Source organism: Microcebus murinus, chromosome 4 (assembly GCF_040939455.1).
Source record: "Microcebus murinus isolate Inina chromosome 4, M.murinus_Inina_mat1.0, whole genome shotgun sequence".
Taxonomy (NCBI): Eukaryota; Metazoa; Chordata; class Mammalia; order Primates; family Cheirogaleidae; genus Microcebus; species Microcebus murinus.
This window is the reverse complement of record NC_134107.1, coordinates 71,723,933-71,741,375: the sequence shown is the minus strand read 5'-3', so window position 1 is coordinate 71,741,375 and position 17,443 is coordinate 71,723,933. Positions and strand designations below refer to the sequence as shown.

At 34.7% G+C, this 17,443-nt stretch overlaps 1 protein-coding gene across 4 annotated transcripts in view; it reads left to right on the top strand.

Annotated features, from left to right (window-relative positions):
• GRM5 (glutamate metabotropic receptor 5) overlaps nt 1-17,443 on the top strand; it is a 489,232-nt gene that overhangs the window by 389,526 nt on the left and 82,263 nt on the right. For all 4 annotated transcript variants that reach the window (XM_076002410.1, XM_012745155.3, XM_012745156.3 and 1 more), the window contains exons 6-7: nt 7,582-7,750; nt 13,739-13,865. In XM_076002410.1, coding sequence (XP_075858525.1) covers nt 7,582-7,750; nt 13,739-13,865 — 296 coding nt within the window. The remainder of the gene's footprint in view (nt 1-7,581; nt 7,751-13,738; nt 13,866-17,443) is intronic.

Below are 17,443 nucleotides of genomic sequence, written 5' to 3'. Positions count from 1 at the left end.
CACTACAATTAAGTCTCTGCCACTGCTGCTGGGCCAGTGGAACCTCTTCAAGGCCCAACACTTCACCTAGGACCCCCAGCCCTGAGCAGACATTAATGTTAGATCTGGTTCAGGCAAATGCCCACAGTCCAATCATCCATGAGCACTGCCTAAATAGACTCACCCACCTGCCACTGTCACCTCCATTGCGTGGCCCCAGCCAGAGAAATCCCCCAAAACAACCACACTAGAGAAGGTCATATTCAGTCCCCAACATGAACTCCCAACAATAAGCTGGGGAACAACCCTCCATTCCACATGAAGATCATCCAGCACTGACTTGAGGCAATCATAGGGGAATGGGTCAGAACAGAACAGTTGTTCAGAACAGCTCTCACTGCACCTGCCCCTTCACTACATGGGTCAACACTCCAGAGCATGTCATAAATGCTGCATGTAAGGCCCTCCTCTTCAACTAAACAGGAAAGTTCCCAGCAAAGGATAACAAGTGCCCTGCAATCCTATTAAACCACAACTAAGAAAAGAGAAGCTAGATGAGGAAAAACCAGCAAAATAACCCTGGTAACATAAAAAAGCAAAGGCTTTGGCACCCAGAAAGAATCACACTTGAGCTATAGTGTAGACTCCATCCACAAGGAAATTGCTGAAATGACAGAAATGGAATTTAGAATATGCATGGCAAATAAGATAATGGAATTGAAGAGAAAGTTGAAAACCAACAAAAAGATGCCAAAAAACAAAAATTTCAGGGAATTAATGAAAAGTCACTAAAGAGTTAGACAACATAAGAAAGAATAAAATAGAGAGTAAAAAAAAAGTGAAAAAGTAATTTAGGAAATATAAAAAACACAGCAGAAAGCATCAGCAACAGACTAAACCAAGGAGAAGAAAGAATCTCAGAGCTTGAAAACAGGCTTTTGAGCTAACTCAGTCATTTAAAAAGACAGAGAAGAACAAAAAAGGTGGAGCAGCCACTTAGATAGATAAAGAACTATGTGAAGCAAACTAACATACAAATTATAGATATCTCCAAGGGAGAAGAAAAAAGAGTGAAAAGCATGCAAAATACACTTGAGGAAATAATCGAGGAAAACTCCCCTGCTAACACCAGAAATTCAGATATACAGATACAAGAAGTTCATCAAATTCTGGAAAGATTCATACCAAACAAGACATTTCCAAGACACATAGTAATCAATGTGTCCAAAGTCAAAAATATGAAAAAATTCTATAAGCATCTATACATAAGCAACTACTGAACTATAAAGGAAAATTAATCAGACTAACAGCAGACTTCTCAGTGGAACCTTACAAGCCAGAAGGGAGTGGGGCCTCATCTTCAATCTTCTTAAGTAGTACAACCGCAAGCATAGAATTTTGTATCCTATAAAACTAAGTTTCACATTTGATGGAGAAATTAAGTCATTTCCAGACAGACAAACACTGTGGGAATTTGTTATGACCATACCAGCCCTGCAGGAAATGCTTACAATTGCTGTATACGTGTATCAGCACAATAGATACCAGTGTATAATCACCCATAAAAGATAAACTCACAACTCTTATAAAACAATAGCACAAGAGAGAAAATGAAGCGACCAGATACCACCCTAGATGATGAACAGGACAGCATCCCACATATCAATTCTATCTCTTAATGTTAACAGTTTAAATGTGTCACTCAAAATATACATGCTGGGTGAATAGATGAAAAAACACAATTCAAGTATCTTTTGTCTCCACAAAACACATATAAACCACAAAGATGCTCCCAAACTCAACATGAAAGGATGAGAAAAAAAATTCCATGAAAATGGAAATCAAAAAAGAGCAGGTATAGCCATTCTCTTATCAGATAAAATTGACTTTAAATCAACAAAGGTAAAGAAACACAAAGAGGGTCATTATATAATAGTTAAGGGAGCAATTTAACAAGAAGACATAACAATTCAAAATATATGTGCACCTGACATAGTAGATCCCAGATACATAAAGCAAATTTTACTATAGCTAAACAAAGAAATAAATAGCAGTATCATAATTGCTAAGGACTTCAACATTCCCACTGTCAGAGCTGACAAATCATCAAAGCAGAAAGTAAACAAAGAAACACTGTACCTAAACCAGACTTTAAATCAAATGGACCTACCAGACATTTTCAGAACATTCTACATAAAAACTACTGAATATACATTCTTCTCAGCAGCACATTGGACATACTCCAAGATGGATCATATCTTAGGCAACAAAACAAGTCTCAACAAACACATCAAATAAAAAATTGAAATCATATGATGTATATTCTCTGACCACAGTGTGATAAAACTAGAAATTAATCACAAGAGAAACACTGAAACTTACACAAAGTCATGGAAATTAAGCCACCTGCTGCTGAATGATATTGGATCAATAAAGAAATTAAGATAGTAATCAAAAGATTCTTTGAACTTAACAAAAAAGGGGAAACAAGCCATCAAAATCTATGGGACTCAGCAAAAGCATTCCTGGGGGAAGATTCATAGCCTTAAATGCCTACATCAAAAAGACAGAAAGATCACAAATTAACAACATAATGTCATGTCTCAAGGAACTAGAAAAGGATGAGCAGACCAAACTCAAAGCCAGTAGAAAAAAATAACAGAGGTCAGAGCAGAACTAAATAAATTGGAAAAAAAATACAGAAGATCAATGAAATAAAAATTTGGTTCTTTGAAAAGATAAATAAAATTGTCAGGCCTCGTGTTAGATTAAGCAGGAAGAGAAGAGAAAAGACACACATAAACTTAATCAGAAATGAAAAAGGTGACATTACAACTGATAGAGCAGATATACAAAATATCATCCAGGAATACTGTATAAATCTCTATGTGCATAAACTATAGTACATAGTGGAAATGGACAAGTTCCTGGAAACACACAATCTCTCAAGACTCAACCTGGAAGAAATAAATTATAGAACTCCTGAACAGACAAATAATGAACAATGAGATCAGATCAGTAATACAAAACCTTCCAAAAAAACAAGCCCCAGACCAGATGGATTCACAGCTGAATTCTACCAGATGTACAAAAAAGAGCTGATACCGTACTACAGAAATAATTCTATAACATCAAGAAGGAATTCTCCTCAATTCATTCTACGAAGCCCATATTACCTTGATACCAAAGCCAGGAAAGGAAACAACTAAAAAAGAAAACTACAGACTAATATTGCTTATGAATATAGATACAAAAATCCTCAAAAAATGCTAGGAAACTGAAATCAACATATCACAAAAAATAATCCACCAGGACCAAGTGGCCTTCATCTCAGGAAGGAAAAAATGGTTCAACATAAGTAAATCAATAGATGTGATTCACCACATAAATAAAAGCAAAAACAAAGACCATATGGTCAACTCAATAGATGCAGAAAAATCTTTTGATGAAGTCTAACATCCTTTCACGATAAAAACCCTATACACACTAAGCATAGAAGAAACATATGTCAAAATTATAAAAAGCCATTTATGATAAACCTACAGCCAACATCATGCTGAATGGAGAAACATTAAAATCATTCCCCCTAAGAACTAGAACAAGACAAGGATGCCCACTGTCACAACTTCTATTCAACATGGTGATGGGAGTACTAGCTACAGCAGTCACGCAAGAAAAAGAAACAAATTGTATCTAACTAAGGAAAGAGGAGGTCAGATTATCCCTTTTTGCTGATGATATGATATTGTATCTAGAAAACCCCGAAGACTCCACAAAGAAACGCTTAGAATTGATCAATGACTTCAGCAGTCTCAGGTTACAAAATCAATGTACATAAATCAGTATCATTTTCATATAGAAATAAGAGTCAAACTGGAGTCAAATCAAAGACTCAATACCATTTACAATAGTTACACAGAAAATAAAATACCTAAGAATACACTTAACTGAGGAGGTGAAAGATATCTACAAGGAGAACTATGAAACACTGGGGAAAGAAGTCACACAAGACACAAATAAATGGAAAAACCTATGTTGCTCATGGATCAGCAGAATCAACATTGTTAAAATGTCCATATTACCCAAAGTGATTTACAGATACAATGCAATCCCCATCAAAATACCAACATCATATTTCAAAGATCTAGAAAAATGAATCCTATACTTCATTTGGAACCAGAAAGGAGCCTGAGTAGCTAAAGCAGTCTTAAGCAAAAAAACAAATCTGGAGGTATCATATTACCAAGCTTCAAACTACACTACAAGGCTATAGTAACCAAAACAACATGGTATTGGTAGAAAAATAGAGACATAGACCAATGGAACAAATAGAGAACCCAGACATAAAACCATCTACCTACAGCCAGCTCATCTTTGACAAAGCAGACAACACACACTCAGAAAATGAAACCCTGCTCAGTAAATTGTGCTGGGAAAACTCTATAGCCACATGCAAAATAATGAAACAGGACTCCTCTCTCTCACCATTCAGAAAAATAAATTCAAAATGGGCAAAAGCCTTACATGTAAAGCATGAAACCACGCCTTCTAGAGCAAACTGTAGAAAAAACTCTTCTAAGAATTTGTGACTAAGACCCTAATGCCAATCACAGCAATAAAAAAATAAATAAATTGTATTTGAAGCTCTAATTTTCAGAGTTCTAACCATTTAGAAAATTCCTTATTTCTGTTCAACAGAAACCTGCCTTCTCTAGTTTCTCTTAAGCGCTTTAATAGAACATTTTGTTGTTGTGTTGGAATATATTTTGTTTCTAAAGGATATATAAAACTCATTTTTAAAATTATCCCAGGTATTTCAGCTCTAAATTGTGTCAAGTTAAGGACAAGACAGAAAGGGATAGGCAGGGGGTAAGGAAAAGAAGGAAGAGATATTAAAGAAGATAGATTACATATAAGGACACATTGTGATAAGAAAGTTTCAGAAACAGATTGAGAAAGTAAGAGGTACAGTGAGAGAGAGAGAAAGAGGAGGGAAGGAAGGGAGAGAAAGAGAAGGAAGGGGAGGAAGAGGATGGAATGAGAAGATAAGGAGAAAAAGAGGAATGGGGATGGAAAGAAGAAAAAAAATAATGAAATTGGGCTGGGAGGATTTATACTTAAGTCATGTGACTGGAATGACACACTAATCTTGACTTCTGACAGTGAATATGTACAACTTGGATCTTTACTAAAGCTGTCAAAAACAAAGAGCCACTGAATTATACACTGCTCCCTTTGGGAAATAAAATACAATACAGTCTACAGGAAGCCATTATGTGCATTAATTCTTACCCAAAATTTAAATGAGGGCATTTTTGAAAGATGTACTTTATTGTGGAGAATTAAATCCATATCATATCTTTGAAAATTAAAAGAACTCATACCAATTCACAAAAGATATGTAGACTCTTCTTCTGTGTAGAATTATTCTTATCTATTTTTTTAGTGTATGGCTAAAGAATATTTTTAGAGCAGTGTTCTATTTTGACAGCTGTAGCCATGAGTGATATTTCTTTGTGTTTGTCTTGTAGGTAAGAAACAATGGCCAGAATTCTAAAGGCTAATTCCAAAGGGAGGATTCATTGTCTCTAATATAGTTATAACAGGTTTATTGGTTGAACTAAAATTGAGATTTAACTTTTCTTGAAACCATTTCCCTGTCAAATATGACATTTTCCATTCTATAGAGTTTTCATGTTTATTCTTCAACAACTGCATCCCTTCCCTTTTTATCATCTCTTGTACATAAAACAAAAGAGGCATGGATGTAGAGATAAGAGCCTTCAAATGCAAAATGGTTCAAATTTTTTACGATATTTAAGCAACTAAAAATGATCTCTTAGCTCTATTCAGTAGATTTAGGGCAGTCTAGTGGAGAAGAAAGGGCAGCAGACTTGAGATCTAAAGGCTTAGTTTAGGTCCTGGTTCTGACATTTGCATACTCTGCAATCTTGTCATACTAATTAACCTCGCCCAGCTTCAATTCCATTATCTGTGAAATTACCAGTTTGGACTAGACTGTCAGAGTTAAAAATTGGTAGAAATGGGGTTGGTGGCTTATTTTTAACTGAGGAATGAAACCCTCATATCTCTTCAAATCAAACTGCAAAGAAAGAAGCCTCCTGACAATGACATTTCTTTTTTTTTCTCTCATCCTAGCATCTTCAAAAGTTATTTGCTCACAGAAAGTCACCTCTTAAAGACTTAAAACCCATACATTTGAAGTAGTCAATGACATAATATATGAGTTCTTTTTACTTCAGTGCTCTCTGTTATAATATCTCAACTCACTGCATGCTCAGAAGCCATGGGATAACTGTGACAGAGTGGAAAGGAAAGTATCCTATAAATACCTGGTACTTTTGATTTAGAAGTACAATTTAGACAGTTAACCCAAAATTGTTACTGACTATAAAGCAGGATAATCCTTAAGCTACTGAGCAGCCAACAAAACATAAGAATGGGTCAACATTCTGAAAAAGGCTACAGTAAAAAATGTGATTGGAAGTGAAAACAGAATGACATCATTTTACAATGTAGGTTTCTATAAAATGATGTCAAGTTTGTTGTCAGCATTTCTGTACAGAGCATTGGTTTGAGTGTAGTAATCTGGTCACTTGAATCCAAAAGCTAGGAAGTTTTCCATTCATATCAAATTCCAGATAGCTACACATGGAAGGCTGGAAGAGGCATTTATTAATATAAGAGCCTATGCACCAGGATGATAAGTCCGGCGGGGGGGGGGGGGGGGGCGGTGGTAAAAAGCATAGAATACTATGTGAAGACATGTGCACCTAAGACACACCTGTAGGAACTGACACAGTGATGGCATCGCTCTTCTAGTGTCCTCAGATTAGAAAACTGTTTCAGAAATGTTTCTCCAGAAATGTTCTTACATATAATGAAAGGTTTGTAAAAAAAACCACATTGGTTTTCCCTCTTTACATTTCTATCCACATACTCAAAATAAAAATAACAGCTAATAAGGGCTGAGAACTTGCAAGGTACCACTAGCATTTTTAAATTGCATGAGGTGCTTTAGAAGCTATCTGTTTTCAGTCATTTTTTAAAACATCACTCTTAAAATTGCCTTTATCCCATGATGTTAGCCATTGATGGAGGGTAAAATAAGAGAGATAAAATTAAGCCCTATCCAAATTACCCCTACATTCCCTAAGGCTGAAAACAAAGATTAAAAATTTACCAAATTTCTCACTCAGTTACCAAATGAAAATTTTATCATTTTACTTAAATGGAGACAAAAACCTTTTCCTCTCTTTTTTTAGAAGCCTACCAGTAGTATTTGCTTAAACTTCTTGAAGTTATTTCAAAACTGTCTTTCATCCTGCTGAGGTCAGGTCACCTTCTCACATGGGATTACTTTCTATTTCAGGTGTAAGCTTGAAAGTAAAAAAAAAAAATGGTCTCGGAAGAGAAAGTGAAACAGACATTTTTTTTTGTTATTCTAAGTGTACTGTCATGGAAAATTCCAGTGTTACTTATATGAAATATAGATACATTTTTGGGAATAAAATCTATTGCCCTTTCGTAGCTGAATATTTACATCCTTAGCTAAATAATTACTATCTTCTTATTCCTAAGGTATGAAATAATGAATTTCAAAGAAATGGGAAAAGATTATTTTGATTACATCAATGTTGGAAGTTGGGACAATGGAGAATTAAAAATGGATGATGATGAGGTATGGTCCAAGAAAAACACCATCATCAGATCTGTATGCAGTGAACCATGTGAGAAAGGCCAGATAAAGGTAAAATTAAGTCCATGTTTCTTTAATTTTTGTTGCAAATTCAACAGTGTCATCACTGGCTATTTGTAAAATTTTTACATTCTTGTTTTATCTTTTACATTATAAACTTCTAATGTCAGAGATTGTGTTTTTTGCTTTTTTTCTCACTAATTCTTTAAGAGGTCTAGCATACAACCCACAATAGCCTTAGCAGTTGGTTTGCTTGAGCCAATTGATGAGTCCTGTTTGCCCACACCCTTTCTGCTGATGGGAGCCTTTATAGACATTGCTTCCTGGGAATAAACGGTTTATAGTTGGAAAGCACATTGGTTCCAATTAATATAAGTAATATTTATCAAATGCCTATTAATATAATAGTTAATATCAATGGGGCAAAAATAAATGAGACAACCTTTATTGTCAGAATCTTTACAGTCTAGATGAGGGAAAACATCATGGACTCAAACAAGCAACATCATGTAAAATGTGATGACTTCATCAAGGAAGAAAAAAGAGCCATATAAGTTTATACAAGAGAGAGTGAGAGAGAGAGATTTCTTCTGAATAAAATGTCAAACGCTGGGCCATAAAAACATTGCTATAATTTTGGAGAGAGATCATTTATGTAAAGGGAGCAGTAACAGAAAAGCTGCAGAAGTGGTCAGTTGCAGACTGCTCTGTTATAATAGTGAATAATCTAGAGTGCATTGTCCCATGTGGTTATTATAAAAGAGAGAGTTGCAATGATAAGTTGAAGCCAGATTTGTGGAGAGTTTTGAATGTTATACTAAATACACTGAACTTAATTTTTATTATGCAGGAGTCAGAAAATAATTTTGACCAAGCTATTGACATAAATTAGGCTGTGGTAGGTGAAGATAAATGAGTGGAGTTATAAGACCTGAAAACAGAAGAGACAAATTAGAAGTATGCTGTGATAATAGCAGCAAGGCCTGAACTAGAGATGAAGCAGTAAAATGAAAAGGGAGAAGGGAAAGTATTTGGGAAAACATTATAGAGGTATCAGACCTGACTACTAACTAGATGTGTTGGAGAAGAGAATAAAGTTCAAGGCAATCAACTGCAATTCCAACTTTAGTCACTAGAAAGGTGTCATTGTCAGAAATAGGAAAATAGGGATGGTTTTAGAGAAAAGATGATGGGTTACTTTGGGAGCATATTGGTTTTAAGATAGCAGCCAGTGATGGAAAATGTTGGTCTAGAAAAATGAGAAAAAAGGCCAAAGATAAAGATTTAGGAATTAATTAAATACAACTAAAGTTAAAACTGTAAAAAGTAGATAAAATTACTGACTTTGAAAATTTAAAGAAAAAATAAATGTGGACCAAGAATAGACCTTGAAGAATATCTGTTTTTAAAATATAAAGGAGGAAGAAGAGATAGAGGTTGAGCAGCAGCAGGTTCAGAGAAAGAAAGAGGAGGGGGGAGAGAGACAACCAGAGAGCACAGTGTCATGTAAGATGGTAGTCAGTGAAGAGAGAGGTCAAAGCAGAAGAGGAATGAGGGGAAGACAGAATTAGGGGTTAGCCCTTCATCTGGGCCTGCCAGGTTGCACAAAATGTAATGGTAACCAAGAATCAAAATGAATAGATAAGGAAAATGTGGTACATATACGCCATGGAATACTATTCACTCGTAAAGAAGAATTAAGTCCTGTCATTTCTGGTAACATGAATGGAACTGGAGGACATAATGTTAGGTGAAATAAGACAGGAACAGGGCCAGGCACAGTGGCTCATGCCTGTAATCCTAGCACTCTGGGAGGTCGAGGCGGGAGGATAGCTCAAGGTCCAGGAGTTTGAAACCAGCCTGAGCAAGAGCGAGACCCTGTCTCTACTAAAAATAGAAAGAAATTAATTTACCAACTAAATATATATATATACAAAAAATTATCTGGGCATGGTAGTGCATGCCTGTAGTCCCAGCTACTTGGAAGGCTGAGGCAGGAGGATTGCTTCAGCCCAGGAGTTTGAGGTTGCTGTGAGCTAGGTTGACGCCATGGCACTCTAGTCCAGGCAGCAGAGTGAGACTCTGACTCAAAAAAAAAAAAAAAAAAAAAAAATACAGGAACAGGAAAGTTAAATATCACATGTTTTCACTTATATGTGGAAGCTAAAAATAGTTGATCCCATAGAAATAAAAAAGTAGAACAGAAGATACTAGAGGCTTGTAAGGGTAGGAGGAAGGAAGTGGTAGGGAGAGATTTGTTAAAAGATACAAAATTACAGCTAGATAGGGGAAATAAGTTCTGGTGTTCTATACCACTGTAGGATGACTATAGTTATCAACAATATATTATATAGTTTCCAGCTAGAAGGAAGATATTGAAAATTTCTAATACAAAGAAATGATAAATGTTAGAGATGATGGATATGGTAATTATCCTTACATGATCACTATTTATTATATGTAACAAAATATCACGATATACCCTATAAATATGTATATTATGTGTCAATTAAAAAATAAAATTTTAAAATATAAAAAAAGTAGTATGTGGTGAAAAGCAGGTAAGGGGTTGTTTGATAATTGGAGAACATTGAAAAGCTACTTTTAGGCCAAGTAAGATCTGGCCACACTTATAGGCAATGAAAAGACAGTGAAGAAGGAGAGGAAGAAGATACAATGAAAGGGGGGAAGGATAGCTATTGGGGTGCATTTTTCTCTAGAGAAAAAAATGATATCAAAATAACTTATTTTCTCATAGTTATGGAAGTACTACCATACCAGATTTCAGGTAGTGTATATATACTTGAATCTGTTGGCCTTGATCTTTTCAATCAACCTCACCTTCTCTCTGTTTAAAACACATCTCAGGTATTTGTTCATCAGTGATTAAGACTGAAACTGAAATATTTTAGTATTGATAGTAAGGTCTTCAAAGGGTGGTTCTGGAGATTTGGAAAGCATAAGATCAGAAGGAAGAAAGACAAGGTAAATGAAGATAAAAATAAATTTATTAATGTCTACTAAATGGCTCGATAGCTTACAATGTACCTGAAGTTTTCGATAAATCTTGTTATGATTTACTGACAGAGTTGGTAAACTATGGCCCTTAGGCTAAATCTGGCCTATTGTCTGTTTTTGTAAATAAAGTTTTATTGAAATACAACCATGCTCATTTGTTTGCATGTTGTCTATGGCTACTTTCCTGCTATAGTGGCAGAGTTGAAAACTTGAGTTGCAATGGAGACTGCATGGCCCAGAGTTTAAATATTTACTATTTGGCCCTTTGCAGAAAAATTTGCTAACCCTTGATATAGTGTAACAAAAGAGTTCTGCATCTTGTTTGGCCAGACATCTTGCAGTTAAACTCTTCATGTGAAATCTTTTACAGACCCACTCAAAATAACAATTGTTCATAATCTCCAGTACTTCCTTTAGAAAGATTGCATAGTGTAAATTACCATATGGATGTTTTTGTTTTTGAACCTTCACAGCAATACAGTTTGAACCTGTAACTTCAAAATGCTGAATGGCTGATTTAAGAGCTTTGTATGTTTTTCTACCTCATTCTACTTGTAATAATTTACACACTAGAAGAATTTGATTCCCTATTATCATATTTTTAATACTGGTTATTTTGTAATAATATTTGTTTAGTCTTTTCTTAATCCCAAACTCTATTTTGCTAACCAGATCTCATTTTCACATTGTTTACACACAATTTTCACACAATCTACAAGATTTTCTTAATATGGCTTAAGGTTGAAACTAAGCAATGTTAATGATATCAACATCTCATGGAATTGTTCAGAGATTTTAGTTTCCATGAAAGGGTTTAGTTAAGCAAAGGTTCAAATATGTTACATATTTTTATTGTAGAGAAAGTACCACTACTTCCAGAATATTAAAAAAGAATAGGAATCTCTGTAAAAGCAATTGTCACTACCTGTTGTTCAAAATGAATATAACACAGAACAGAACATATGAAAAAAGTAAAACAAATCAGTTCTAAATGATGAGAAGAAGACATATTAAGTTGTCACTATTGACTCAAAAAGACCTCTTGTGATCTTGTAATATTGAAACTATTCTAGGAAAAGGGCTTGGACTTATTTTGGTAAAAAAACTGAAATTCACAAACCAATGAAAACTGAACCATAGTCAGTCGGCGTATTTCTTGCTGGACAGGGGCAGGAATGCAGCTGCTTTTATTTGCCAATCCCTGCTAAGGTCTGTAAAGAGAATACTTCAGTATTTGCAATACACCTACCTACTTGCATTACAAAGCCTAATAATTGTCCAAGGATAGTTTTACCAAGTGTTTGAAGTCACCCTGAAAATGAAATTCTTCATTTCAAAATATTGGTAATTCATATGAGTATCATTAATAAAAATATGTAACATTGTTAGAGTGTCCTACATGTTAAAAATCACTGTGACATTTTATCTAACCCTCACAAAATCCTATAATGTAGGTATTATTATTGTAAAAACAAATACGCTCAGTTTGAAAAAACTGTACATCAGCTAGAGGACTGTTCAAGGCTGCACAACTACTTAGGGGCTATAAGTAAGTCTAGAACCCTGGTGCCTCTTGGCACTCAGGCCAGTGCTCTTTCACCTACCTCTTTCAAAGTATGATATCTATCCTCCAATAAGGCTCAATATTTGTTGAAGTCCAACATACATTGTTTAATCCCTCATCTACCTAATATGCTATGTGAACTAAGTTTTCTCCCCTAAGGAAAATGAATAAAATAAAACCAGCTACCTTACACAGAGAGCTGTTCTAATGTTTTAATTGGATAAGAGCATATGACATGTACTATATGGCCTCTAAATAGTCAATATTATTGTGAAGCATACTTTAGCTAGATTAAGCAGGTCTAATGAGCAATTTGGCCTCATTTATTTGCTTATTTTAGGGAACAGATATTTCAGGTCCTTTTGTCATTTATTCCCTACTTGTATTGTTGCAATTTTAAGAGTTTGCACAAGGAATATTATAGAATGTAAATAAGAGGTATCAGCTTACAATTATATTTGGATATAGGTGTTTAAATGATATTATTATCAAAGGTCATTAATAGAGTCAGCATCTAAGACAAGGAATATAAAGTATAATCATTGCTATGTCTGGTTATTGCTGAATATTGTTCACAATTTTAATCGTTTGTAAGAATGTTTAATGAATGCTATCTCCATTCCACAGAGGCTATTCATGTACCAATGGTGAGGGGGAAAAAGGTATATCCATTTCCAAAGACTAACATGGGAGACTTTTTCAACTATTAAATTATTTCAATTATTTTCAATTTCTTTAAATATTTGAATAGATATACAGTTATATAATAATCTCAATGACTTTATCTGTTTTCATCCCAAGCAAAACAAAGATACTAAAATAAGAAGAAATAGGCTGAATTATTGAACTAGATTTTTATTAGAAAGCGACCAAGAGATTATCTTCGGAAAAACCTTCATCTTCTTTTTCTTTCTACCCAATACAAATTCTGAATTATTTTAATAAATATGGATAGATTTATGAACATTAAGAGATATAAATTTTTTTTGCTTACAATTATTCAGCTAGTAGAGGGAAGCCAAGATAAATCCAGAGATCAAAAGTTCTTAATTTGAGAAAAAGAGAGGCACAGATCCTGGGGAACATTCATTTATGTTCACACATATGTAAATGTTCACATTCACACATATGTAAATGTATGTGTATTTATATATGTGTACAAATACAGGCACTTAATTAAATGCAGGTATCCAGAACCAATTATACAAAGACTTGCATTTAATTTAATTCTTAACCTTGCCACCAACCAACTTTATTATGTTGGACTTGTTTAAACTCAGCAACGGTTTCTTTAATTACAAAATAAATATATTACTACTTATACTGCTTACCTGATAACATTTAAAATAATGTATGTGAAAGTCGTTTCTGCTTTTCAGAGCAGTACATTTGAATAAAGGATCACTGGATTTTTATCATGCAAAAATCATTAATCAAGTTTTAAATATTTGCCTTAGGTGATCCGGAAGGGAGAAGTCAGCTGCTGTTGGACCTGTACGCCTTGTAAAGAGAATGAGTATGTCTTCGATGAATACACCTGCAAAGCGTGCCAGCTAGGGTCCTGGCCCACTGATGATCTCACAGGTACATCTATTATAATGCCAGCACATGTGCATTTCTCAAAACCAAACAAGAAGACACACGTGGGAGGAGGGAGGGTCACATCCCCAAGTATTTCTCACCTTGGGTGGTCTTGTTTATGGGACAAAAACTCCCTTAAGATCAGAAGCCTTCCCAAAGCCTAAGCAAATTATAAACATTTTAGAGCTCAGGGAGAGATCTGTCTATACTCCTGTGTTCACTCCCAAATTAGATCAGAATTACTAGGTTGTCTACAAGGCATTCTCAGCCCATCCTTGGAAAATTCCCAGAAATTCATAAGCAGAGTTGCAGCTATAAGTGTGTCATTAGAGATGAAGAGAAAGAAGTATTAGCAAGGCAGAGACTAAAATGTATAGTGGCATAACCAAGACTAAAATGGTAGCTCAGAATTGAGCAGAAGTTCATTTAAAGTTCTTTGTTTCTCTTAGAACTTTTCATCAATTGAAATCAGGAGCCTTTAACTACTAAGTCTTCAAGTAATATTGGCAAAGGCCAAGACTTGTCTCTACCTGTTTATTTTCCTTTTTCTTTTGTTTTTGTATTTTTGCTCCAAAAAACTGTTAAGGAATATGTCATTGTGTTTGCTAGTCTATATTTCATATTCATTTCTAATTTTTACACTTTAAAAATAGAATATGATTCCTTCCATATTTTCTTCCAACTTTACTTCAGTAAACATCTATTAAAAGTACATGAAGTGCCTATTTGCCTATCACTGAAATAAAAATACAGAAATAAAGATACTACCTCTGTCTTGAAGAAATTCACAGTTTAATGAAGTAGGCAAAAAAGTAAAAATATAATTATGATATAAGAAAAGAGGATATAGATTTATGAACATGAAAGCCTGAGGAGGGAACCCATGCAGCTGAGTTTGCAAGGAAAAGAGAAAAAGAACCTTCCAGACCGAGAACCTACCATGTGGTATGTCAGGTCGTCTAGTGTATTTAGAATTCAGGTGGATTTAGCACAAAACTACTAAAGGCTACAAGATCATAAAGGCATCAGTGTTAGATGGCATCCCTCACAGGTCAAGTGGTAGTTGAATGGTAGCTGAATTAACTTCTTATTTCAAAAGCCTGGTTATAATAGTTCAGTGATCCTTCCTGGTCTTTTCGACACAGCTCATCTTTTTTTTTTTTTTGCTTTTGTTTGTTTATTTGTTAGTGATAGGTATGTATACAGAAGACTTTCTTGTTCTTAAAAATAATTCTGATTTAACAAAATATCCAGTGTCTCGTGAGCATTTGAGTCCGATTTTCACCATTAGATTATCCCCAGAGCTAGTTCAGTGTTGAACACAGTAATAGATGAACTACAGTGCGCATGCATGCATGTATGTGCACACATGCACAGACACACACAGTAAAAATGCCAAAAAGGAAAAAAATATAATATGATTGGTTTTCTAGGAGGGAGGTGAGGCGCAGTACTGGTGATCTTTTCTTTACGCTATATCTTCACAGTTTTTTTCTAATTCCAAGCTGGATTAGATTATTGTTAAATTGAAAAATTCTCTGGCATATTCAACTAACTAACTTGCATGGCTAAGCACCTTGTGAATGATTATATAGATGCGATTTTTTGTTCCATGTTTTGTAAGATTATGCTGCTGAAAAGGAACACAGTCTTTTTCAATCAATAGATAAATATTTATTATTACTATTTTCATTATACTAATAGGTGCTAGAGAAATTAAGGGGATAAAAACAGAAATGGTTCCTTTGTCTCTTGATCCCCATATCCTGGTCCTTATATATCTTACCATCTTGTGGGGATAGGGACATAAAATATGCCTATGCAGGCACTGGCAAGTTGTGCGTGAAGTAAAAGAACAGGAGGAAAAAAAATGAAAGTATTAGAGAACTCATAATTTAAATTTGTGGTCATAAGAAATAAAGAGTTTCTTTATTTCTGTTAAGAAATGAACATTAGCTGATGATGATAAAAAGAAATATCTAGCAAATAATGGTAAGGAGGGCATTTCCACCTGGAGAAAGCACATGTGAAGTCTGTATATGAATAAGAAAATGCGAGAATGGTGTCAGAAAAGATCAAAGAGGTAGCAAGGGCTAGATCCCACACAGCCTAGGAGAACATGTTTAAGATTTCGATGTTTCATTATTATGACGATGAGAAACCATTGCATGGATTTCAGTAGAAGGAAAAACACATGATTAAAAGTATATTTTTATAATATCACCCTGGTTATTGTCAAGAATAATAATTTGAGGAGGGATGAAAAATAGAAGCAGGTCGACAAGTGGAATGGTTGTCACTACTGCAGACGAGAGTTCTTAGTGTCTTGAACTAAACAGTACCATTGGAAGATTTGAGATACACTTTGTGGTAAAATCAACAAGACATACAGATAAATTGGATGCAGAAAGTGTTAAGGAAGGCTGCCAAATTTTCTTCTTTGAACAGTGGAGAAATAAAGGCATTCTTTCATAAAGAGCAATAGTTTAGTTTTAGACAAGATCAGTTAGAGATGTCTTTGAGATTTTCGAGTGGAAATTAATTAATTTAACAAATTGAGGCCTCAGTTTGTGCCAGAAAAATGTAACAGGGATTGGAAATACAAAGATACAGTCTAAATTTCTAAGAAAGTTATAATCTAGTGGGAGAAAAGTATGTAAACAGGTAACACCACAGTATACTAAGTGCTATAGGTATAGGTGAGGAATGAACAAAACATTATGGGAAAAGTGGGGAGGGTGTAACCCTGGAGAATTTAGAAATGTTTAATCTTGAGATGTGAGTTCAATCTCACTTTTAGAAAAAGTGAAGAGGATAATACTACAAAGAGGAAGTCACTCAGAATTATTAATATGATAACATTGAGAAGATCAAGGGATGGCTAATGGGTTGTTTGTTTGCCTCATATAAAAGGTGTACACATCTTTATGTACTGTCTGCTATCTCAGAGATGTGATTCCTATAGTGTAAAAATAAATCGAAATACTCTCATCGTTAGTTCTTTCTCATCCCTCTTTCTAATCAACTTTCTTGAGTAAGTAATAAATATTCTTTTTTTTTTTTTTACTTCCTCACATTTAATTAATCACAGCAATTTGTCTCCCACACTCACCATGCTATTGGAAATATTCTGGCAAAAGATACCAATGACCACCATATTGCCAACCTAGTGGTCACTTGTCAGTCTTTATTTTATGCACATTTCTGCTCAATGCGAGGGCCTTAATGCCACACACTATCCTGAAGTTTACTCCTCTGCCAGCCATGTCATAACACAGCATTCTCTGATCTACCTAAACACCAGTTCTAGGATTTTTTGTTGTCATTCCCTCTTCCACTTACTCTAGATCATTAAAAATGTATATTTCCCAGGGTTCCATCATTAGCTCATTGTGCTTCTCCTTCCACACAGTCTTTCTGAGCGTTGCCATCTGCTTTGATGGCTTTAATTATTACCTACATGCTATTGGCTCCTGGCAGTACAGCTCAGGCTACATTCCTTTCCTAAATTTCAGACTCATGAAACTAACTACTTGCTGAAAATCTCTACTTGGTTAGCCCACAGGTATTTCAGTCTATCA